The sequence below is a fragment of the Cynocephalus volans genome, chromosome 3, assembly GCF_027409185.1.
Source record: "Cynocephalus volans isolate mCynVol1 chromosome 3, mCynVol1.pri, whole genome shotgun sequence".
In the NCBI taxonomy this organism is placed as follows: domain Eukaryota; kingdom Metazoa; phylum Chordata; class Mammalia; order Dermoptera; family Cynocephalidae; genus Cynocephalus; species Cynocephalus volans.
In genome coordinates this window covers 22,584,849-22,610,794 of record NC_084462.1, presented here as the reverse complement: position 1 = coordinate 22,610,794, position 25,946 = coordinate 22,584,849, and the positions used below count along the sequence as shown (strand labels likewise).

The 25,946-nt window shown below is 42.3% G+C and overlaps 1 protein-coding gene across 10 annotated transcripts in view; it reads right to left on the bottom strand.

Moving 5' to 3' along the window:
• Positions 1–25,946, bottom strand: part of TRRAP (transformation/transcription domain associated protein) — a 129,942-nt gene that overhangs the window by 46,211 nt on the left and 57,785 nt on the right. For 5 of the 10 annotated variants that reach the window (XM_063088299.1, XM_063088304.1, XM_063088303.1 and 2 more), the window contains exons 31-51: positions 23,645–23,713; positions 21,091–21,144; positions 20,941–20,961; positions 19,129–19,248; positions 18,767–18,886; positions 18,158–18,322; positions 17,899–18,080; positions 17,474–17,672; positions 16,903–17,031; positions 14,619–14,885; positions 10,819–11,025; positions 9,862–10,020; positions 9,626–9,760; positions 8,201–8,311; positions 7,287–7,433; positions 5,414–5,627; positions 4,863–4,988; positions 2,841–2,987; positions 1,940–2,139; positions 1,217–1,338; positions 687–900 (exon numbers count right to left, since the gene is read on the bottom strand). In XM_063088299.1, coding sequence (XP_062944369.1) covers positions 687–900; positions 1,217–1,338; positions 1,940–2,139; positions 2,841–2,987; positions 4,863–4,988; positions 5,414–5,627; positions 7,287–7,433; positions 8,201–8,311; positions 9,626–9,760; positions 9,862–10,020; positions 10,819–11,025; positions 14,619–14,885; positions 16,903–17,031; positions 17,474–17,672; positions 17,899–18,080; positions 18,158–18,322; positions 18,767–18,886; positions 19,129–19,248; positions 20,941–20,961; positions 21,091–21,144; positions 23,645–23,713 — 3,108 coding nt within the window. The remainder of the gene's footprint in view (positions 1–686; positions 901–1,216; positions 1,339–1,939; positions 2,140–2,840; positions 2,988–4,862; positions 4,989–5,413; positions 5,628–7,286; positions 7,434–8,200; positions 8,312–9,625; positions 9,761–9,861; positions 10,021–10,818; positions 11,026–14,618; positions 14,886–16,902; positions 17,032–17,473; positions 17,673–17,898; positions 18,081–18,157; positions 18,323–18,766; positions 18,887–19,128; positions 19,249–20,940; positions 20,962–21,090; positions 21,145–23,644; positions 23,714–25,946) is intronic. The other 5 variants (XM_063088306.1, XM_063088307.1, XM_063088308.1 and 2 more) reach the window with 2 other exon arrangements.

The window sequence follows — 25,946 nt, the reverse complement described above, 5'->3', positions numbered from 1 at the left end:
GCACCAAGAAAACACTCATTCAGCACAAACAGGAAATGTTTTTAACTTGGCTTCATTCATTCTAGGTAAGCTGATGCAAATTACTTACATAGCACTGGCAGCTTGCTATCAAAAACCTAAGTTGCCTGGTGCCTTAGTTGATGAATAAGCCAAAGAATGAAGGTTAGCTGACTTGAATAACTAGCAAACAAGAAGTCTCAAATATCAAGGAGCAGCTAATGCCCATCCTCCTCTAGGTCTGGAATTCATTTTTGTAACAATGACCATTTTAAACGTGCCTGTATCACCAGCACCCTGGACTCCTCAAGCTAAGGAATCAGTACCAACAGCGTTCTCTACCTCCCTGCTTTAAGAATGATAAGAGCTGATGGTCACAGCATATGGTTAAATTTTCAAGGGCATGTAAACAGAATTTAAAATGTTTGATATTTGAAAAAAAATGAATCTGTGCCTGCAAACTGAGAAATATTATTCAACTTTCTGATAGAGGGTTTAAAATCAGCCAAAAAAGCTTTAGGTGAACACTTGGCTTCTTCTTTATTTCTTCTTAGAGATTAAAAGCAGGTTTATGTAGGAGATTTCTAATTCATCTTAGGGTATATGAGCACCTCCTGGCTTCAGTGCCCCCACTCAGAAACCCCATGACTTGCCCCTTGGCCACAGATGGTGAGCTGAGTTCTTCCTACCTCAATGCACTGCTTGATCCAAAAGTGGTTCCCCATGGCTTCCCAATTCTGGGAACAGGTCACATAAAGCAGGCGCTCGTAGACCCGACGTTTCATAGAGTTGTCAAAAACCTCGAAGAACTTTGCCCTGATGAGTGGCTGGGCACAACGCAGCCCAGAGAGAAAGGCAGGCTCAAGTTTGGCGGTCAGCTCACTGCCAGAAAGTGTCTCGTCCCTGTGGGCCAAGGAGTAATACTAGGACATAAGAGCTGGGGGAGACAGTGGACTCCTTAAGCCATAAACAAACAGGTACACACCAGCTTTCTGCAGGGCCACTGTGAAAGCCAAAGTATGGTATAACTTGTAATAGGCTCACACAGCACTTCAGCAGTAGGTCCACTAGTGATGCCAAAATATGTTCCACGATTTAGTATTTAAGTTAGTACTTTAAATTTAGGTATATGCAAAAGATTACAGTCACGTTGTGTTGGCTGATCAGAGAACACATCAAGGACGAATATATGCAATATTTGATTAATTGCTGTAATTACCTGTAGACATAGTTTACAAGGTCTAAAAACTGGGCGTTTAATTCAAGGTCTTCTGGAAAACGTTTTTCTATGTAGGTCATCATTTTCACAAGCAAAATGGACTTCTCCCGGAGTGTAGGTGTCTGTACGAAATTTGTTTTTAAAAGAAAAGGTCAATTACTTCTATTGAGAAAAGGGTGTTTAAAAGTATCTGAGCCATTTGCTCTAATTTTTTAAGCTCCTATAATTTTCTCAAATACAAGACAAGGCCATTTCTAAACAGAAAAAGCAAAGATGTACCAATATAATTTTCACAGGGGCTACCAACTCACTTTGGACTCACTTGTAATTTAGAAAGCAACTAAATTACAAAACAAATCAGAAGTTTGCAAGCATATCGCTGAGTTAAACGATAGTCCCTCATTACAATTATTATTTGTCTTACCTTCACCACCATAAAAGTCTAATAGGTAAGGGTCCTTTATTTTAACATTTTAACAGAAGTAAAGCCACATTAAGATGAATGACCAGTTAATCTCAAATTTCTATTTAGAGTCTGTTAAGCACACTAAGAAAAACCCATCTTAATGAAGAAAAGATACTGTGATGCAAATAGAGGAGAAAACAATGTTTTGCTTCAAGAAGTTTCAGGAAGAAGAGTGGGAAGGTGTTGCCTGACTCTTCTCTCACATCCAGAGGAAGGTCAGTCAGGTGGCTGAGCACAGTGCCCTCTTCCCAGCTCACCTGATTGGCTGCCATTGGGGAGTTATTCTTAACCCATTCTTCCACGATTTTAACCACAGCCCGGAGGATTTTAGCATCTGATGACTTTTCAATGAGGGATGTCAGAATGGCCTGGATGAAGTTCTTCCTCATCTCCATGCTCATCACGGCCAGACGTGTTTTCACCAGCTCCAGGCTCAGCATCACCAGCTCGCTTGTGCCTGTCCATGCAAAGAAAGAGAACATACCCCAACAAACCTTACAAATGCACTTAACAGGCAGCCACTCAGCATTACTTGGCATGTTGGGTTCTGCCTATTTCCCTCCCAACTATTTTCTCCAGCAACGAGAACTCTGGGATTTAAAGCAACTCACCATCGCAAGGGTGGCCCTATAAGACCCCTCCCCATGAGAGACGATGGAGATTATGGGACGAGCACAGGCCACCCCAGCTTCTCCACACTAGCCCTGAAGTCATGGTCATGGCATTTGTGCCATAAGGTGCATCTAGCAGCCGTGCCTGCCACAACCTCCTGCTAGCTGGTCCCCCAACACCGTATCATCCAGATTCCTGGAGCCCACTGCTCCTGTCTGGAACCTGCGACTCAACTTTTCAGAAATAGCAACTCTGATTAAGCAATCTCTGTTCTACAGCAATTGTTGGATAACTCTCACTTGGTGGTTAAATGCTTCAAATAAAAGTCCAAACACTTTAAAATTTCTTCATTCTTACACTCACAAATTTTAAAAATGAGTCTTGTTTTGATTTTAAACCTCTTTGCTGAAAAACAATAATGAATTACATAGAAACAGCAGGACAACACATTAATTCATGTTCACTTTAGAGTTCAATCACACAGCCTGCACTGCTCGGGTGTTCCACAAAGTCTGAGGAAAAACCACTGGAGACCAAGTTTGTCACCTGAGGTTGCTTCTGTGCTTCCTGATGCTGCCTGTGGATTTAAATGCTCTCGGACCATCTTCTGCAGGGAGCGCATAAAGACCGAAATCAGCCTGTCTATGTAGCTCGGGTTGTTGCTGCAGGCAGACTTGAGGATCATAAGGGTCCCTAGAACGCAGAAATTCAGTGGTTTTTATAGTGGGGGGAAAAAATGTTGAGTAATAAAAATGTGCTATTTAAAACATATATTCTGACAAAATTATGTGTTGACCCCAAATGTCAACACTGTAAGCTTTTATGTGGCATATACTACATTCATCACTCCTAATTCTTAATGATGTCAACATCATCATGCATGACAACTGATTTTTGTGCTTCAGTAGAATAACATTCTTATTTTTCAGTTACAGCAAACTACCCTAAGTGAAGCTTTATTTTTGGCCCTTGATGTATTTGGGGGAAAAAAAGGAAACCCTCTCTTTTTTATCTAGCCTATCTGGATGACAAATATTTTAGAATTTGATTTGCACTTCGTTCTGAAAAACTGTATAAGATCAATAAAATTCAGCAAAGTCAACACTAGAAGGGGGAGACTGAGTTCATGAAAAAAATGTATCTTTCATAATCGTTATCTTTATAATCATCTTGACCCTAACCTATATGTTGTATTTTAAATCTGTACTCACGGATCACATCACAGAACATCCAGAGGGTATTTACCATTTACAGGTACTATCATCCCACACTTGGACCTTTCTAGGCCTGCTTTGCTAAAAGGCTGATTATGGCCCATCTGATTCAAAGATGGGTAACCCCAACACTTCATGATGAGGATGATGAATATGGGATGGGTTCTGCTGTTCCTGGTTGCTGTGCTCTCCTCTACCGAGCAGATGTCGGTGACTGGCACAGGGAGGAGAACAGTATGGCCAACTCTCCAGGCTCACCTCCCCCATGGCTGCTCCTGCCTGTTGTCGTCCTCTCAAAGGAGGGAGGCAGGGCCAATGGAGGTCAGCGCTTCTCAACAAGAGTCCTTGGGAGCATGAACAATGAGAGATATTCTGCTATGCTATGATGGAAGAAAGGATCTACAGGAAGAGAAGTCACACAAGCACTCTTATGCCCCCAATCTACCTGGTTCCAGAATAGAGAGAGCAAGCTTGGATAGCAAGGGATATCATTTTAACCAAATTTATCTAGCTCCTGAATTTCTGAGAACAACTAACTAGCCCGAGTCTGGAGAGTAAAAAAAATTTATCCCAAAACAATGTATTCAGTTTGCAAATTCAGACACAAGCACACCAGAGCTGTTTGTGCTTGTATACATATTTGTATACTTGTACACAGAAAAATGACATGCACAACAAAATGTTAAGACTGATTAGAACTGTGTAGAGAGGCTTACAGGTGATGCTTACTTAGTCTTCCCTCATTTGTATTTTCAAAGTCTTACACAATAAATATGTAATAAGAGAGAACAAAATTTGTAAGGTGCTAACCCAAAGCCTAATCCTAATTAAAGACATGGAGTATGACAAAAAGCAAAGTATACACTTCCAGACATACAAAGGCCAAAGTCATCCAGCTGCCCTAATTACCTGAGAAAGCAACTCTCGTTTCACCTAGGGCAGCCAGAGCCTCACCAATCAGATGGGACAAGTTATTGTCTTGTGAGTGGCTTATTGGATGGGGGACACATATACACACTTGTACACAGCTTTAGCAGCAGCTGTGTGTTTAGTGTAACACTAGGTCAGAAGGATCCATGGGCCATGGGGCAAATCCCCTCACAACCGAAGCCTACACTGGGGGCTGAGGAGGGAGGCACAGAGGAGGCGCCAGTGACAGGTGGCATGGGGCTGTTCACCTCAAAGACTACGTGGGGTGGTGGCCTTGCGGGAACCAGGCAACACAGATACCTGAACATCAGCTCAAAGCTCCTCCCACAACCTGAGCCTCTCCTGTAGGAACACATGTCCAGTGAGCAGGGACAATGCCAAACTGAACCACTGCTGGGAAAACCAGACAGACACACACACTCACCAAAGAGCTGGGAGGGGTTCGCGTTGGTGGCCTTCTCGTAGTTGGTGAGTCCTTCGTAGATGACCTTCCCAACGGCTGCATAGAGGCACTCCAGCTCTTCGTACTTCGAAGCCACACTGGAAGTACCTGAAACACAAGTCGGGATCTTGGGACTGTGGTGAGGACTTTCGGGCCCCTGCAGTTGTCACACTAGGGACTGAGTTTTAGTTGTTCTGGTGTCTGCAGCAACTAGCACAGGTACTTCTCCACTGCAGCACTGTGTGGTCCTCACCTGCGGGCTAGTTCCCATTTTACGCAAATAAGAGCCAATGTATTATGTCATCAAGCCTCACCAAAATGTGCTCTAAATATACTAATTTACATTCTGCCAAAATTTGATCTTGTCAACTGTTCAACATTTGACACAATACTTTAACCTAACTTCCCTTTAATACCTTGAGGAAACAGTCATCTTCCGCTGATAAAGAACTGCACTTCCAAAGCAGACAAAAAACAGTGCAATGACTGCTGCCGTTCTGAAGGAAAGGCACCAATGAAAAAAGGTCACATACTTGGCTCTGTTGGGAAAATACTCATCAGGCGGGAAAGAAGGCTGTGGACGGCTCGTAAAACTTTGGTGTTTCCACATGTCATACAGGCAGCAATTCCACGTTGCAGGGGTTTGAAGCTACTTAGGATGGCTGGAGACTGGAGAACAGTTAGCAAGAAACTCAGCACTTCCAATCCTGTGCATATATTTCCATAGTTAACTTGATTTGGCTGCTCCTGGAATGAGAACACAGGCCACTCACAGATGGAATAAATTTTCTGGTATGGTGCATTACAGAAACATAAATCCAAGGAAATTTAAAACCATATGCCATTAAGTATCTGGAACTAAGTAAAAAAACTATGAAAGAATTAACACATCAAACATACAAAAAGCATGTGGCCATCATATACAATAGGATTTCATAAGAATGATTCTTGTCAAACCACTTTATAAAAGTTCATTTAAATATTAATATTTTTTAAATCACAAAATCTGGACTAAAAAGGAGAAGTTGTTACAGTGAATTCTGCTTTTTTTCTCCCACTTTATTAGTTAAAATATAAATAACCTTCCAAAAAGGGATCTTCTTTGAAGAAGTATCTTTGAAACTGTGTATCATGAAACTAATTTGACAGATGATGCCATCATCAGAAAAAAATAAAAGAAACAAAACTAAATAAAACAGAAAATAGAGTGCATGGCATGTGATAAGAACAGGCACTATGGCTTCATGGAAATTTTTGTTTCTATGGTTCGTCCACGTAAGTGCCTTACATATGAACTGTGTCTATGCACTGGGTTGTGAGGGAGGATCTCTCACTTACTGGGGGTTACAGGAATAAAGGCAGAAAGCCACCGCTAGCACAGCACATTGCTTTATGAAAACGCTAGGTTACTAGGTGGGCAGAGGCTGTCCACTTATGGCTGAGCTTTTAATTATGACTGTGCTTCACAGAAAAGTAATTCAACCTTTCAAAGAGATAAAGAATAAAGAAACCTGAATGCAATCCAGAAGGTTAAGCACCAGACTAGAATCAAAGCAAGCACTGCAGTCTCGGGGGCTGTTTACAGCACCGTTTCATTGCACAGGTAAAACGTAAGCAACGTGTTAGTCTTTGTAGTCCAAAATTACAAATGCTTACAATAGGTTTTATAATCCTGATAGTGAAGCTTTCACATTCCATCACACTACTAGACAAATCAAACCTGGATAAAGTTTGATAAGAACCTTAAAAAAGAGAATAGCTTGGCTACCAACAGAAAATTATAGGATCATGGTTTTTATAAAAATAAACAAACAAAAACACCACCAAAATAATCAGCATTTGGGGCTATCTTCTTGTTACCTGACTAAACCCTATGAGTATAATACAGTGCTTGATAACTAATTATATGTCCATCATTCAAATCTCTTTTAGGGGCTGGCTAGTTAGCTCATTTGGATTAAGTGTAGTGTTGATAACGCCAAGGTCAAAGGTTCAGATCCCTATACTGGCCAGCTGTCAAAAAATAAATAAAACAAAATAAAATCTGTTTTAAAAATTCAAGCTAAGTTTAAAGGTTGTTGTATAAGTCAACTAAACATGTTTATCCCAAGTCAACTGGTAGGTCAGTTTTACAAATCTGTCTGCAAAATGCAAGAGAACTGTTGTTATGTTTTAGACATTGTCACGTTTATTTAGGGCTGCGGATGAGAGCTGTGCGTTAGTCAAACTGCCTCCTTATTAGCAGCCAGAAGAGGCCATGACTGGCCAACGGCACAGGAGAGGTGGGATTTGAGGATTAGGCCAAGAAGAGATTCACAAACATCCATCCAGCCCTGAGAGCTGAGGTCCCGGCATCTGATAACAGCCTTGGTGGCCTGCCCTGGCCCTTCAGACCCGCGCACCTACCACAGTCATCAGCAGCTTGTCGAACCACTGCAGCTTGAGCTCAGATTTGGACCACATGTCCGGCCGCAATGCAGTCTTCAGAAGATTCACACAACGGCGAGACAGCACCTCCCCGGGAGACCCCGCAGTGTTGGTGTTATCATTAACCTGGAAATTCATCCAAATTAAAGCTGGCATTTCACGGTGTCCATGTTTACAGTCATTCTAATGACACTGCTTCTCGACTCTGCCTTGTGCTCACGCATTCCAGTGCCCCCCGACTCTTTCCTGCCACAGCCCCCTCCTATGCAGCGTGGGTCACGGGACATCCCAGCACAGTGCCTCACACACCGCAAGACCCACTATTTTGTTTAATAGCCTAAGAACTTAAGAGCCCCAAATTCAAAAAAAATGAGACACTTAGGAAGATTTCATTTTCAATTCTTTTTTAAATATAAAAATAAAAAGTTTGAGAAGTGGATTCCCAACTTTATGAAAATACATATTGATATGAATGATAAGTAAACCCAAGCTCTAAACGCACTTAAATTACTAAATATTGTACATATTTTATGTAGGCTGGATCCCAACACCTTTCTGAGCTGTGTACCACTCCTATTTTAAGAACGTAGAAGAGAAAACTTGGAAGTTAAATAATTAGCTCAAAATCACTGAATTACTATATTTTACCAATGCTATAATGCTAAGTATAGGACACACCATTATTTTATTACCACTGTAAGAAAAATCATATCAATTATAAGACACAGACAGATTTCAGAAATATTAACCTGCCAGGATATCAATGGAATTTGGTAAGAAAGTGACAGATTTAGCTCTCAGGCCCTGGTATGTGTATTTCTTTTTTGACTGAACTGTCACAGATAACATTCTGGAGTATTACTAAGTAGTCTTTGCTCTGCAGAGGCCCATACCTGACAAGCCACGCGGATGAGGAAGTTCACCACAGTGTCTGTATGCTGCTTGTCAATGGGCTTGGCAAGAAGAGAGTCAGCTCCAGGCAGTGACTGGCTCCTCCCAAACACCTAGGAAAAGATCATCCTTTAAAGCAGGAAGAGAACTTTCAACAAGAATTTCCAACAAAGGTGTTGACCTGTTCAACCAGCTAATGGGTAAGTGGCACCTCCCAGGGAGAGATGCTGTTCTGGGCATTAGGCAAACCAGAGACAGGTGTAGTCTCTGCCCTAGTGAAATCTGCACATCCAGCAGGCAGGCAGATGACTGATAAAGTGGCAATGAAGAAGTAACAGCTCATGTGATGGAGAAGAAAAGGGAGTGAGGCCCGGGAAGTGAAAGCACAGCCTTGAGGCAGATCCTCAGAATGAGAAGAAGCCGGCCATGAGACAAGAGAAGAGAGAACAGCTCCAGGTAGAAAGAAAAGAGCCAAGCAGGCCACGAGCCCAGGGAAGAGAGAACAGCTCCAGGTAGAGAGAAAAGAGCCAGAGGACATGTCCTAAGCGAGCAAAGAACCGGGAGTGTCTGCAGAGTAGAGGACAGGCCTGTGTGGCCAGAGCACTGTGAGAAGCCATCAGCAGGGCCGAATCCCCCAGGCCCTGGATGCCATGGTCAAGTGGAAGGTTTAAGTGAGGGAACAATGTGACAATTATTTTTAACTTTTAATTTTGAAATGATTATAAGATTCACAAGAAATTACAAAAACATTATTACAAACATCTAGGTACACTTCACCCAGCTTCCCCTAAGTTTTGAAAAGAATGTTTTTTGGTACTCTGCTTTGTGAAAAATGTATTGAAGGGGGATAAAAATGGGAGCAGTGAGAGGAACTGGGTGACAGTAATTGCCATCGTGGTGTCACCCTGCCAAATGGGTGTCAGTAACTCCCATCGTGGGTGAGAGGTGGCAGGGGCAGGGATGAGAGCAGGAGGGGGGATTCATGGCAGGGCTGACAGGGCTTGCTGTCGACCAGGTGTGTGTGGAGAAGCAAACGAACAAAGCGCAGAGGGTGCCGGGTTTCCAAATGGAGCCCAGGGGGACATAGGTGCCACCTAAATGGGGGAACGATGAGGGTGGGAGAAGAGCTCGACCTCAGGTGTACAAAGCTGGAAGTGTAGCCAGCCACACCAGCACTTAAGAGCTACAGCTCAGTGCTCCCAGGGCCGCCTCCCTGACAAGGGGTGGACAGCGTGATGCCCAGGACCCTCTTGGCAGCTGCCCTCCAAACGAAATAGGACACGAGTCTTCACGTCGTGAGTTTCTATCTGTGAGCGCAGCGTTCCCAGCTGCCTCTAGAGTGAAGTTTGGCATGGAGCCCACTTTCAATAAATGAGCAAATTCCCACGAGGATGCACAGAACCCCTAACGAAAGGACATGATCTTACTGCGCTGATGGCTCCGGTGGCTGTCCTAAAGCGTTTCACTTCCTGGGCAGAATCCACTGACAGGCCTCTTTTAATGGAGGATGAGACAGAATTGACTCCTTCTCCACTGGAATTTGGGTCCATATCTGAATCCGGCTTAAACACACACACAAACAGAACCACTTTACTTTAGACTGATATCTGGGAGAAGTGTGAGGAATATGATTAGGCACGACACTGAGGGTTGACATTCCTACCTGTTGGTCCTTGATCCTCTGCAATTCCCATTTGATGACGACTTCAGACAGGTCCACAGCCAGCCTTCTCTGCTCAATAGTGACACTGAGTGTGAAGCCCAGCCTCTGCATGGCACTCACCATGTGCTGCACCAAGTGGTGCCGCACTGGATAGTACACCTGCGGGCACGGGGCAGTGTCACATCAGGGATGTTGGACCTGGCCCTAGCACACATGCACATGCAAATACACATGCACACACACACCCAACCCACCTCGGCCGCAACACACACATACAACCCAACCTCATGCTCTAGATTTCTGAATCATAACTTTATCAAGGAAATTCCCATTCCCTTACATATGTGTGTATCAAACCTCCCCTACCCTCACTGAGTCCCAGCATGACAGTATATTTTAGACTTCTAGTACCATCTTTAAAATGTTGAACAACTGTACTCTCTTTAGGTAGGACAGCAAGTACAGTCACATGTATCAAACTTTAGCCTTCATATCATAACTGCTTAAGACATACTAAGAAGCAAATTTCCAATTTTAAAAGAGCTAGCTGTAAAAAGAATTACCTTTTGACTCAATCCTTTCTCCTCTACCCAAAATCTACAAAAACATTTACATAGAAACAAATCCCACAAAGGGATGATTTGGCTATAGAAAAGGAGGTGCTGGCAAGCCAAGTGACCAAAATCTAGAGTTAATGACAACTACCTCTCACCCTAAAGTAACAACTTATCTGCATTCAGGGTTTTTAAAAAAAAACGTAGTCACAGAAAGCAGCATACAGCTGGGATACATCTCTATACTACAGCAATGTCCATGTTGATAAAGCTATGCACACATACACAAACTGATCAATGAACTAGGAACAGCTTTACTCAAAGATGAATGTGACCACCTTATTACTGTAGAAAAAGAAAGACAGGAAAAGGCTCAAAGCAATCTATAGCATTTTCTATATACCTTAAAATGCTGTACTATCAAATGCAAAATATGGACCAGCTGAGGGACTGTGTGCCCCTCCTCCACAATGATCTTCCTGGTCCAGTGAGTCAGCATCTGGTGCCCATCTTCCATCCTGGCAGGCACTGCTGGAGTCAGAATGGCCATTGCTTGTCTGACAATCGCTCGAGCTTCCATTGCATGAGCCTTCAGAAGACTATGAAACACCTACAACAGGAAGATTCTTATGTGAGATGAGAATTGAGGCTTTAAAACACAAGATATGGGCAGCAGGGGGAGGGGGTCAGAGCAAGATGGCTGACTAGAAGGATATATGCTCGTCTCTCCCACAAAGACAGAGAATACACTGAATACACAACTATAATTGGATGAAAAGGGTTAAGGGAGAGAACTGGAACACATCAAAAGAGCAGCAGAAATGCTGGTGAGTGCAGAAACCCAGGACAGCCAAATGGAGCATGAAAGAGAATTCCTGGCCACCACGCCCGTCCACCAACAGGGAGCAGCAAGGACCCAGGAGGAGCCTCTGCCTGCAGAAAGAGGTGAGCAAGTGCAGTCCGAGCCAGTGGCCCGACCCACAGTGGAATTTCCCTTCCTCTATGACCACACACTTGGTGGTGGTAACCACTCATGGAGCCCATGTGACTGCACTGACCCAGAGAGAGACACATGTGGAGTTGATCCTGGGCCCCAGACCACTACAGTGATCAACTGCAGTTTGGAATCAGCCCCAACACTGAGGCCATTATTTCCATTTGGCCCTGGCATCGGTTCCACACCCCTGAGGCCACATCATTGCACCAGGGTGCTTAAACCACGTGGTGTCCTGTGCCCTGGGAAGAGGTGATCCAGTGCAACAAGGGTGCCACCCTCAGGACAGATGGGTAAGCATGCACACTTTACAAAGCCTGAAAGCCACCCAATCGCAGCCTCTAGCCACTGCTGGAAATCTTGCCTTCTTGGGTGAACACCCTTATAATTCTTACAGCCATGAGGAGGTGGTGGAATACTCATACACCTCTTTCAGGAACAGACCCATGCCTATAGCACCAGTGAAGCTGCCCAGGGCTGCCTGCCCCAGCAGGGGGCCCTCAGAGAGACCAAGAATCTTTCTTGGTGGCACAGAAATCCACCACAGCCCCAATGACCTTGTGCAGGGCAGCTCCAAGGCATAGCTGAGGAGCTCCAGGGTGTGCCAGTACCTCTCAGCATCATTGGGGTCTTCCTACAACTGCCTCGCCATCACTCATCATCGTGGAAATGCAAACCAAAACCACACTGAGTTAGACTGGCTATTATAAAAAAGAGAGAGAATGACAAATGCTGATAAGAATGCAGGGAAAGGGGAGCCTTCCTACACTATTGCTGGGTCTGTAAATCAGCACAGCCATTATGGAAAACAGTATGGAGGTTTCTCAAACAACTTTGGATAGAACTACCACATCCTCTAGCAATCCCACTGCTGGGTATACATCCAAAGGAATGTAATCATCATGTTGAAGGGATACCTGCACTCCCCTGTACTCTGCCAATTACAGACGCAGGGATGAGGTTGGAGAAAATTACATTACATAAAATAAGCCAGATACAGTAAAAGAAATATCACGTCTTCACTCATAAGTGGGAGCTAAAAAATAAATAAATAAAAAAGGAAGGAAGGAAGGAAGGACAGACAGATGGACAATCATAACAACACACTGAAGTTTCAGAAGGAGAGAAGAGAACTGTGGTTACTAGAGGTGGGGGAGGGGGAAGGGGTAGCAAGAAATAGGTTAATGGACACAAGACAACTAATTAGGAAAAATAAGTTCTATTGATGTGTACAGTCGAGGCAGGTACCTATAATTATTAATTTATTGCATGTTACCAAATAACTAAAAGAGAGGAGATCAAATGTCCTCAACACAAAGAAATGACTACATTTTGTAATGATGAATATGCTGATTATCCTGACTTATCATCACACATTGTACAAAGGTACTGACATTCAATTCTGTACCCTACAAATACGTATAATAAATTACATTTCAATAAAGGAAAAAAAATAAGTAAACAAGATACAATCACTTGGGACCAAGGCATGATATTTTTCCAAAAACAGTTTTTAAAAATCTCATAGGAATCTCTTATTAGGAAATGACTTAGTTGTTCTTTCATTAAGCTTTGATCAATGAATACATTGATTCTAATATTTAGTGAGTACCTACTATGTGCTTGTGCTGAGGTAGGCCAGGGTATACAAGATGAGTAAGACCTTACAGGGATCTGATGTCTAGCCTAACCAGCGGGAAGTCAGTTGAGGTACAGGGATCATTTCACTCTGGCTACCGTATGGAAAATGTAGTAAAAAGGACCAACATTAGAGGCAGTGGTAAGTGAGAATTGCAATAGTTCAGGTGAGAGGTGAAGGCCTGATGTAAGGTCATGGGAACACAAAGAAGAAGACCCAACCGGTACTGAGGGTGGAAGGGACAGGAAGGGTGCTGGAATCAATAGGACTTGCCAATGCCTGGGCGCTGGGAAGGAACAGAGGGCATCAAAGCTGGACCTTGAGGGCCGAACCCGTGGCGCACTTGGTAGCGTGCGGCGCTGGGAGCGCGGCGACGCTCCTGCCGTGGGTTCGGATCCTATATAGGAATGACAGGTGCACTCACTGGCTGAGTGCCGGTCACGAAAACGACACACACACACAAAAATAAATTTAAAAAAAAAAAAAAAAAAGCTGGACCTTGAATGTTTCTCTCTGGAAAGCAGTGCCAACCACAAGACCGGAGTTACATCTCAAGTGCCTGTGGGAATCAAGTGTTTCTGACAGGCCACTGGCTTTATCTGGGTCTTGAGTTTAACCCCACAAAAGTTCATAGGAGGGAATGGTCAGGGGAAAATCATCAAAGGTGGCCCCGCAGAATAAGACAAGAGCTATCATTGATCAAAAGCTGAACACTCAAGTATATTATTACATTTCAATCTTACACAGAGACATTACTCGCCATGGGACATGAAATCTATGAGTGGGTGAAACAAAACTCAAACCCGGGGTTGTCTGACAGCAAAGCCAAGCCTAAACCACCGAGAGACTCAAGGAAGAAGCTCCTGAAACCATCGACACAGCACAGCAGTTATAAGATGCAGGTGCACAAGTACCTATTGTCTTTGCCTATAAGGAGTGGGCTGGTACCCTTGACAAAACATTTTCCATGGAATGTCAGAGTTGGAAGCCAGAACACAATGGGTAGAGAAGCTTGAGGTGGAAAGGGGAGATGCTTTGTTTTAAAAGGAAGGCTGCACAGGGACTAGAGTGCAGAGCAGTGACAAGGAAGGAAAGAGAGAGAACCCATGGCAGGGTTCACAGTCTGTTCCCTCCCCCTAATTTTTACTGTGGTAAAATACACATAACATAAACTTTACCATCTTAACCATTCTTAAGTGTACAGCTCAGGGACATTAAGCACATTCATGGTTTTGTGCCACTATCACTACGCTTCACCTCCAGACTTTTTCATCTTCGCAGACTGGAGCTCTGCACCCATTACACACTAACTCCCCATATTCCCTCTCCCCAGCCCCTGGTAACTTCTATTCTACTTTCTGTCTCTGAATTTGACTACTCTAAATACCTCATAAGTGGAATCATAGAGAATTTGTTTTTCAGTTTTTATCAGATAGCAGAGACGGGCATTTTTCATTGGTATTGGGAAAAGACAACAGAAAAGGAGAGGCTGAGAGTGGACCAGGCAGCAAGGTGTACATGTGGGAATGTATGTGAATGTTGATGAACAGGAGGGAGTCCTCCAAAATACCTGAAGGACAATCTTCTTATGTATTGCAAATTTGGCAATGATGTGTGCCAGAAGTAAGTGCCCGCTGTATTTGCAAGCCGGGTCTACACAAGCCTTGGAGAGCAGGCAGGGCCACGCGAAGGTCATCAGGCGGCGCAGCTTGCTGTTGCGGTTCTTGTTATTGTCGTGGATGTGGTGGGGAGCGTGCTCTACCAGCAGCGTGGCATACTGCAGAAGGTAGATCCTCAGGGAGTCCAGCATGTCTGCTTGCTTCTCTGGGTCCAGGACCTGCTGGCAGAGACAAGCAGGAAGGAACTCACTTCCAGTTCTGAACTGTGTTACCTACCAGGAATAGTTTAAACCTTAAAAGAGATATATACAGACAGACACACACATACACACACACACACACACTATATATATGAAACATATAAGAATTAAGTTTTATAATGAGGGAATTGATAATGTCACATCAATTTTCTTTTATATATGGATTAGAAACTCACCAAATTTTATTTCAATGTGAAAAAAAAGGCAGGCTTAGAAGTCGGAATGCAGTGGGTAGAGGAGCTTGAGGCAGAAAAGGAAGATGACCTCTTTGAAATAAGCTGATTTAGGACAGAGATTCTTAACTTCCAAGTAGTTGAGATTTTTTTCCTGGTCAGCTTTTATCTATTCCTTATTTTTCTGCATTATCATCAGAAAATGTGCCCAAGAAAAATACCTACTTTAACAAATTGTTATGGTTTTCTAATGTGACCAAGTATCTGATACATTTTTGTATGTGTTTTGTTGACATGAGAAAAAAATGTACAAGGGCCAGCCCGTGGCTCACTCAGGAGAGTGTGGTGCTGATAACACCAAGGCCACAGGTTCGGATCCTGTATAGGGATGGCTGCTTAGCTCACGTGGAGAGTGTGGTGCTGACAACACCAAGTCAAGGGTTAAGATCCCCTTACTGGTCATCTTTAAAAAAAAAAAAAAAAGAAAGAAAGAAAAAAATGTACATTCTCTGAGGAATATTCTACATCAAAATACTTGTATGTTATACTCAATCATAATATAATCAAGTATAATGACTGCATCATTCAATTCAACTAAGTATCCTAACCACTATCAGTGGTTCAATTCTGAAAGACAGACTGAAGTCTTTTTTATTGAGGTTCCCTTTAGCACCTAATGATCGATCCTCTCTTCCTGGATCTGCTATTTCTCGGCAGCCCCTCACCCTGGGCTCCAGCCTGTCCATCACATTTCTCCTTATCCCAACATTCAAAATCCAACTTTTCACTGATCCCAAATCAGCTGCATCTGACCTAGGACACACAGACAAGAGAAGCTAACATAAGGAAGGGGCCCTGTCTGGGCCACCACCTCCCTGTGGTTGCCCAGAATAAGGCAAATATCAGTAAGTAGACCAAGAATAAATCCCTGGGCCCAGCTCTAATTCTTAGGGTAGGGGGTGGGGGTGGGGGGAATGTCAAAACTGTAGGAAGGAGACAAAGATTATGCAAGGATCAGTGACCTGCCAATGAGGACAACAGTCCCCTGTGCCTTGATCCCAGGACAAAATGGGTGAGAAACCAGCTGTGTCCTTCTAGGGAGCATAAACACTATGTGGCAATTGCTTCTAGAGACCTGTTAATTAGCATTTCAGATGTGAAATGCCAATCTTCATCACTCAGCATTCCAACAAACAACTCACATCTCAATTTAACAACCTCAAGGCAAACACAACCTCTAACGTGAAATTCAATACAATAAGCCTTAGGGAAATAACACAATGCAGGCATTTAATTCAAAAAAACTTCTCTAGCATAAACTGTAAACACTGTTGTAAAAATGCACAGAGACCTTAAAACTTAAATAATTTCAGACATTACTACTGTCACAACAGTGTTTCATTGACTTGGTCACAAAAAGTCACAGCAGCAACTGGAGCCAGTCTAATCCTTTCACTGGCTTTTAGTAGATTCTTTTGCAAAGCTAAATATAAACTAGAATGTCAAAGCTCTGCTGACCAGTAATAGAGACTTTCACAAAATAAGTGATATCTGAATTATTACTGAGGTATACTCTGTTTATTGGAATCTATTAATGTGGAAATATTTATTCATTCCAAAGGAGGCTGGCTTCAAAAATTCACTAATAAGACTTGTAATGTAATGCTCTGATATAAACTGATGCAATCACGGAAGAAAAAGCCTTGAGAGAATGAACTTATTTCAATGAACCCCTAAGACACACATACATTCATTCATCTGCCAAAGTACTTCTCATGCCCACGCACTGTTAGCAATACCACCTTGGTTATAAACACGCTGGTGATGCTTTCTGGGTTATCTCCTTCTGGATTGGGAGGACCTAGGAGCTGCTCTCCTTCGCCCTTCTCAAAGCTGTATAAGAAAGCAGGATTCAAGATATGCTGTAGAACCTAAAAAAAATTTTTAAATGAAGAAAAAGAAAAACAAAGCCATTTGTTTAGCAAAAAACCCCTTATTTATTTCTTTAATAAAGTGGGAAGGACAAACAGTTTTGGCCATACCACATCATAAAGTTAGAACTCAACCAAGGATGCAACTGCTCATCTTGACTTCTATTCAAATGGCAATTGGAAAGGCAGTTGAAAAACTTGAGGAAAAGAGATGCCAACCTGGTTATTGTTCTCACTTCAAACAAATCAATTTCTAAAAACAAGGAAACTAACTACTTTTCAACACTGGTTCACTGCTGGATCTGCCTATGTTCCTGATCAATGGCATTTTCTCATCCACAGTCCAGCAATGGAGACACAGCAGGACAGCAACGGGGCCCGAGGTTTCCTAGAAAATTAGCCCAGACACCTGTCGCCTTCTACCACCTGACAACAAACTCACCTTGGCTTTCAGTTCATCTCCAAAGTTGGGGTCATTGAAGTCTACAAAGCGAAAAAACAGGGCGCGTTTTTGTGCGATGCTATAATTTTTGGGAATCTCTTCCTCCATGTACTCTTTTAAGAATGTCATGTTGCAGAGAAAACGACCAGTGAAGGCTCGGAGCAACTGGAAGAGCAATTCTATATCTCCATAATTCCTTCTGAAAGGGTCAAAAGAAGAAAACAGGTTAACTTACGGCAAATTTCATTACGATGTGTCATCTCTGACTTGCCTTTCAAACAGCTCAAAGTAACAGTCCATTCTCTACAACAAATTTGACTACACGTATCCAGTGAATCGTGGCTTAGTATAAATTAGGCAAGAGGCTCTGGCTTAGCTTAACAGACAGAATAAGTCAGGTGACATAAAGCATACTGAACACCCACTTGCAATAATTCAGCAGACAGTAGGCCAGCAGCTTGGGCTCCTTCCAGTTGGTGGCAGCCATGTTCTCTTTGCGATGTCTTTCCTGAAAGGTGTCACTAACCCACACGCGTCTCAACTGGCTCACCAGAGAATGCTGATTAGCCAGCCAGGAGTCATCATTTTTTACTATAATACTTATGATCTGTCAAAGAGGAGACAATTAGGAAACCAAGTCTTGATTACACTGTTGGGTTCAGGGTCCTAATGAAGAGACAGTACCTTGATGGCCTGGAACTGGAGGTCCAAGCGCATGGTGCTAGTGCTGGGCGAGCCAGGGCGCACTGCAGTCTGGGCACCCCCCGGCAGCAGCAGGGTGATAAACCTGTTAGGGTTGGCCGCCAGCACATCCCGCAGAGGTCTGGCATCTTTGTGTTTTAAAAAGCTCTGAAAGCAAAACAAACAGGAAAGCTGCTTTCAGCTAATCAAACTCACAAAAGGTTAGAAGATATGAATTCTGAGGTTCTTTCTAAATCTCTCTAGGCTGGCTAAAAAATAAATAAATAAATAAATAAAATAAATCACTGAAAGCACCTCTTGTAAAAGATGCTTTTAAGCAGTAATCACACTTCATGAAGATGATTTTATAATCCTGGCAGCACATTTGTTACCACCACCAAAATCCTGCAAAGAGTGATTTCAAAAAGTGTGTCTGTGGAGCTGAGCTTTCTATAGACACAACCAAACAGTAATGATGTTTGCAATATTCAAATGTATCTCAGAAAAACGAAGCTAGGACACTGAGCAGTAAAACAGGAATTTAACATTTTAGAGCACACTGGCTGACATGAATTTGCAGGGACCCCTGACCCAGCCACTTGCAGATCTCACCATAAACATTCTGCTCCACTGGGGATCGTTCAACGTTGCTTCCATCATAAACAGCTCCACTGTCTGCGAGGGGTGCCGGGTCAGGAACTTGATCAGAGGCTCTCGAAATGGACTGCCCGCCTACGAAACACGTGGAAAACTGCATCCCTTCTCAGGGCTTGAGGCTCTTCTCTGTCACCTCTCTACCATGGTAGGAACACACATTTCCCCCTTGCAACTGGAGTGCACCAACAATTGCACATAAACATCACCATCTGACATCTTTAAACTGTTAGATAAATCCATTTCCAATACAAAAAGTGAAAATATTACAAGTAACCAAGGGAGGAAGAATCAGAATTAACCCTCAGTTTGACCCTTACCTCAATCAACATCGCCCGCTCTGTTTTCATTACAACCTCTAACAAAGGCTTGACCAGAGTTTGAGGTGCAGCTGGGATCAGATGAAAAAGGTTTATAATTGCCGAACAAATCTTCATTTCCTAGTAAAGAGAATCAGAAATTATAAGTAGGTCAATTAATTTTACTAGTGAGGGAGATCAATGTCACTATAGACCCTACTACGGTCTAACTACATTTGCAGGGCTAGCCAATGAAGCAGAGTTAACATGTAAAAAGCCACAACTTACTAGTCTTAGATTATAACTGTGTTGTGTCCTAAGAAACTAACTGCCTGTGGCCTTCAGAGTTCACGTGTCAATGTGCATTGGGAGGATTAGGGGGGCGCAGGCTGGCTGTGTGTACCTGTCGTGATTATGGCTGTTTGTTTTCATGCACATTGACTAGTAGAGGTTACTTTACGGGTCGCCTATACTACTTCCCCTCACAGAGGCAGGGACAATCAACCCTGTGGCCATGAGAGCCTTAGGACTGCCCTGCTTTGCTGCAGCATCACAGGGTTTTCCCAATACACTAATTTCTAAGGGCACAGACTTCTTTTGCTCTCAAAACCTAGCAGAGAAAGTTCCTCAAACAAGTATTTACCCTAGAAATTAAGTATCAATGTAAATAAATGACTGATCATGGTGCTAAATATTTGTCAACCAGGCCTAAAAATAAAGCTGACAAACTTCTCCACTGAATCATATGAAAAATGTGTGAAATGCCAAGAGTTTTACGCTGTCTAATGTGCTAATAGCTCAGTGGTAGACTGCTCTGTCATTCCAACTTCCTATTCTGTTTCCGCAGTTTTGCTTCTGCCATTCAAAGGAATTCTCTTTGGCCACAGGGAAGGGAAGATGCCCTGATATACCATGTGTAACAGGAGATTCATTACTCTGTGTGTGGTAAAATGGGGATGATAAACACGGTCGTGAAGGCCACATTCCCAGCAGCACTTGAGATCCTTTCCAAAACTTCTCTTTAAACCAAAAGGCAAATCAGAGAGATGGGTAAGAAATGAGAAAAATCAGCTGTGTCACCCCATCCCACCCCTAGAGTTTTCTTCTACAGAATTTTCAAGTCTTTGGACAGAATAAGTTCTATCCTGTCATTATAATGTTCTAAAATGGTACTTTTTTATACTATGGTTTTTCACTTTCAAAACACTGTCATAAAAATCACTTATTTTGGTCTTCACAACACCACCAGAAGATAGGAATCACATGTTATTTTATCCCCATTTTACAGAACAAGGATAACTCAAGAGTTTGTCCAAAGTCATACCATGTTCTAACTACTTCAGTGTGTGTGCACATGTGAGAGAGAGAAAGATGAAGGGGCTGGGGGGTGGGGTGGGGGGGGACAATGGGGTTTTAAATTCAAGGTAGTCAGTAAGTCAATAGTGTGAAAGAAGATATAAGTATTCCCACTTTCTAGCAGGTGTACTATATTCTTTATGGAGTTTCCTCTCAGAAGGCTGTTAGATGTGACTTCATATTTGGTAGCAAAATCCAATTCAATCTTAAATGGTATTGACATACTGCAATTCTAACATGTAGAAAACAAAAGAACTTAGAATCTTGCTTAAAACGTCCTAATATAGAACATGCTCGGCATCCGGACAGTTCACAGCAATTATACTAATACAACTCCGCCACAGACAGACGATACAGTTCACCGCACTCAAAGGCACAACGCACTCTGTCCATGACAGAACCACAACACAGCTAACAAGTCACGGCAAAATCAAGTACGACAACAACCCCCTCCTGCAACTCCACTGAAATTCTCACCTCTACCCCTTCCATGGCAGGCTGAACCAAAACAAAAATTACAGCATGAAAAAAGGCAACAAAAAGGCACAAAGAAAAGAAAAGAAAAGAAACGAAAAACTGTTCTTCACATTGCAAGTCATAAACTGACTTTTAATAGGTTGTTCTCACCTCAAACTGACAGAATGGAGACAAGGAACATCTCCCGCACTCTGAAATGCTTTCCTGAGGATGGGGAGGAAAATCATCTTTTTTCTATTTATGTTATTCACACAAAAACTTCCCATATACTCAAATACAGTAAGGATTATTGGGGTTAACAAGACAGTAAAGACACAATTATAAGAAAGCACACAATAATTAACAAATGCTCAATAGCAAAAGGCACACTTTCCACCCTTGAGATGTCAAACACAGCCCTTCTGATACAGAACATCTAATAGAGAGTGTGCTTTTCCTCTAAATCAAATTTTTAATACAGGGTTTCAGAATTCTTGTCTAAGGGGAGAAACTGTAAGACCTTGTTGCAATGCAACTGCATTTTTTTTAAAAAGACCTCTTTTGTAGAGTGAATAATTCAAGATTTCACGTGAAGTGCTAAGACATTAAAAAGCTCTCTTTCCCAGTTATAGACAGAAGAGGACCAGGTAATTTAGCCCCATCAGTTAAGCATGTCTAATGACCCCATCCCCCACCCCCAAAGAACCAACAGGCCATGGTACCACCCACCAGAGAGCTGGGTTATCTTGTGAAGTGAAGCAGTCTGCATAAATCTAGGAAGGGGTGTGTGTGTGTGTGTGTGTAGATGTGTGTGTAGAACTGGCATAATGAGTGGTCACGCATTCTGTCCTATAAGCTCAATGTTAAAAGGGAAGATTCCTAAACATTGTAATGGTGCAAAGCTCTGATGAACACTAGTACCTGAAGTACACACATGAGGTTTTATTTGCGTTTTTGTTAACTATTTAACATATCTTCAGTTATACTGTCTCCACTAAGCAATGTTATTTGAGGATTCTACCAAACAGGAACAAACTACTCTCTGAGGCCCATTCCGCATCTTGTACAACATCCAAAAAAAATGATCAGAGCTCATGAGCTGAGAGGAAAAGCTCTGGGCCTGGCTCTGAGCTTAGGTGATGAAGCCATGGCCACGTTGGCCGCCTCTGGACCCCAAAAAGCCCTGGTTCTGAATTCAGATGTCTGGCCAATCTCACAGAGCTCGAGGTTCCACAGCTGGTCCAGTAATGCACGCATATGATGATAAAAACGTTCCAGCAGGAGCTCGAGGACTTCCCAGTACCCATGACTCCATCCCCTATACAACTGTGCCTCCTGCAAATAATTTGCTATAAACGTTTATGAAATCGTTTTGATTCAGCGGAAGTTGTTCATCTACCCACTAGGTCTTTTTAATTTTTATTCTAAAATTACGTGCTTCAGAGAACTAACAGATTATAAAAACAAACGTAAAGTTTAAAGCAAAAATACTTAACAGATGAGAGATGGGGAGGAAAAGCACAGAGGCATCTGCACCTACTCCCAAGAGCTTAGGCTTTATTAATACACTCTGCTCTCCTCCGTGAGGGTTTTCTGATTTTTTTCTCTGCACATATAAATAACAAACCTTCAAAGGGTCATGCATGGTGCAATGCTTCTAAAAAAGTTGAAAATACTGGTTTAGTTTTGCTTAGTTGGCTGTTCTGAAGCAACAGGAAACAAGACTTACATAAACAAAACACCTGGACACAGTATGTTCAAAACAGAGCATCATCGAGCAAAAAAAAAAAAAAAAAAAAAAAAAAAAAAAAAAAAATCCAAGTTGGAATGAAACACAGCACCCAACAAATAGGAACAAGAGGACAAAAAGCCATGTTAATTATGCCTCTGAAAACTATGACGAATTCCCTATAGGGGTTACTGCTGTAAAATTTTACCATATGTTATAGAACCTATGGAAAATACAATTCCACCAATAGGACATCAACTTAAAAATAATGAACATACACAAATAATATTAGATTCAAAACAGCAGAAAGCATGCATTTTTAAAGAGACAAAATCTTTAATGGCCAACATCAGATATTTAAAAAGATTTAACTAAAGTGGTTTTCCCTCAAAACCACACAAATGTGCCTGCCATTTAATTTTGAAGTGCTAGTCATTTTAACTTTTGGCAATCAATTGCGGTGGGGGATTTAGATCCAGAAAATACGCATGCCAGTATTTATGTGATGCTTTATTACATTTTCCTTAATGCTTTAAGTCCTGAAGAATCTCTAGTTGGTTTTATTAGGTGATAATGATTGAACACAAGCATTTACCGACCACCCCATGATGGAAAGTAATGGAAACAACAGCTGAAGAACGCACCACCGTGTAACAGCAGCTGCCAGAATAGTCTAGAAAATACACTGTTTAGAGCAAAACTAGTAAAATTGAAATACTAACATTTCAAGCTTCCCAGAAGTATCATCAACAGAAATGTCATGTTAAAGTGAACAAAAGGCAGATTTTAAAGAAAACATAAAAATGAACGTTCAGCAATTAAGAGAAATAAAAGCAAAATGTAATGCTAACATAATGTTTAACAATTTACATGAACTACAATCACATAAAACTAGATTTCTGACCGGCATCTTAGTGAAAAGTACCGCTCCGGTATTAACAATGCCACCAGCTGTGCGGAGTGGGTGCCCTTCCCAGAAACAAACAAGTCACTCACGTTTCCGTCGCTCCTCTGGCCGCCTTTGTGGGTGATGACCACCACTTCCATCCACTTGCGCAGATGTTGCTGTTGGAAAAAAATACATCCTCAGACACACTTTTTCACTTCCACAATATTGCTCTTAGGTGGGAACTTGCATGTAATCATGAATTTTCACCATATTTAATGTGAGAACTGCAGTGTTTTTCATTATGGAAACAGCCCAGCCCTCAAACTAGTGATGTGAGTAATTAGCCTTTGTTTATGTTTTGCAAATAAAAAGGCTGAATTTTCCCTGATACAACAGAAAACACCCTGAATCCTAGCCATTCCAACATCAAGTCCTGCCACTTCACTTCTGTGCTAATTTGTTTCACAGCTACTCGCTGAGTGCTTCAATGCCACGGGGTCCCATGCTGGGTATTGGGGTGGAGCAGTGAACTGGCAGTCATCCATCATCCCTGTTCTTGTAGAGCTCATGGTCCAGTGGGGAAACAAGGTAAAACGCAGAGGTATATGCTGTGTGTGACTACAATGACAGTAAGTGTTACCAAAGAACAGGAACCAGCTTTAGGTGAGGGCTGAGGGGGTCAGGAGTCCCTGCTGAGGCTGTGACTTCAAAGCAGGCAGACAAGCCAGAAACAGGAGAGCACTCCAAGCAGAGAGAAGAGGAGGGACAAAGGGCCTGATGCCAGAAAGATTAAGCCACAGTGACTGAGGAGCACCATGCACAAGGGGACACTGGGGGAGAATAGGCTAGTGAGATAAGCAGGGACCCTGCCTGGTCAGAGTCTGTGCCAGTTAGTGCCACACAGTAATTCCCTTCTGTGTAGAGTGAGGGCAGTCATTATGTAATGAGACACCACATACTTTGAAGCGTGTGGGAAGAGAGATCACTGACTTTAGCCTAATCTGAGCATGTGGCAGCCAGGCCCCAGCCCCCTTGTCCAGTAAAACCAGGCAGACACGTGCTTAGAGCCTACAGCTAAAAGCACAACAAGAGAATTCAAATAACAGAAGTATCTTTACTATCTTTTTCTGCCCAAATTTGTTCTTCAGAATATGATGTCCTACAGGAATTTGCTCCAAAAAGGATTACATGTTAAAACAGGCTTGGGAGAAAGTAGTTTAAACACAACCAAATACTTTTCTCTAAGACAGGCCTTCTTTGAGCCTTTTATGTCCTTACGGTCCTTATCAAACTTCAAGAGACTGTGTTTCCCAAACTTCCATAGCCAACGAACTGATTTTCATGGAACACCTACATCTTGTAGGGTCAGTGTTCCAAGGAAAGCACAACAAAGGATACGTAAAACAGTACACATTCCTTAAAGTACTAAACTAACAACGTCTTACCAATAGAATTCCCTGAAGGACACTCGTTACCAGAATACAAATTCGTGAAACCTATACTGTCCTAGAATGGCTATTTATACAAAGACATAATAAATGAACTAAAAGCGTAGACAATGGTCAGTTACATCGCCATTTGTTCTGCTTTTAGATTTCCCAAAGGTAAAAAAAAAAAAAAAAAAAAAAAAAAAAAACCCAAAACAACACTAATTGGTACATAAAATTCATTTTTAGTTCAAGGAGGAGACATCCAAAACAACCACACAAGAGACTTCAAAACCAAATGTCAAGCATTTCAAATTTAAAGAACAGAACTGAAATCAGGCAAAAGTATAAAATTGGACCTTTGTCTCACGTCACATACAAAAATTAACTCAAAATAGAGCAAAGACCTAAATGTAAGAGCTAAAACTACAAAACTCTAAAAGAAAATACATTTTCCAGGGTTGTTTCATGAGTATCCACCCTACAAAGTAAAGTGTCTTATCTCTTAAAATAAAGCTAAAGGCTTGAGCTGTTAACATCAAAAGCATATCACATGAGGAAAAGCAAAAGTTCCCCCAGTGACTGAGCTTGGTTCTGAAGAATTTGACTAAATAAGGGCTTGTGCGTTCTTACCACCACCCCTGGCAGGGCACAGCAGGCACAGCAGGCACAGGGAAATTCAGGGAAACCCAAGCCACTAAACGCAAAAGCACCATCAACGTAAACCCAGGCTACACTCAGTTGAGGCAGGCAGTAGATGAAAACTCCGGATAAACAGCAGCCACAATCTTTCTCTATCCAAGTATACCAATGCTCTGCTCTTAGAGGATTTTCAACCACTCAGAAAGCAGCAACAATGCTAGCAAAGGGCAAAAAAAAAATAATCCCCTGAACAAATCAAGGCAAGAGAAAGCAATAAAGGGCAACCAAGGTGGAAAAGAGAAACCATCCCTATTTGCAGATGACATGATACTATATATAG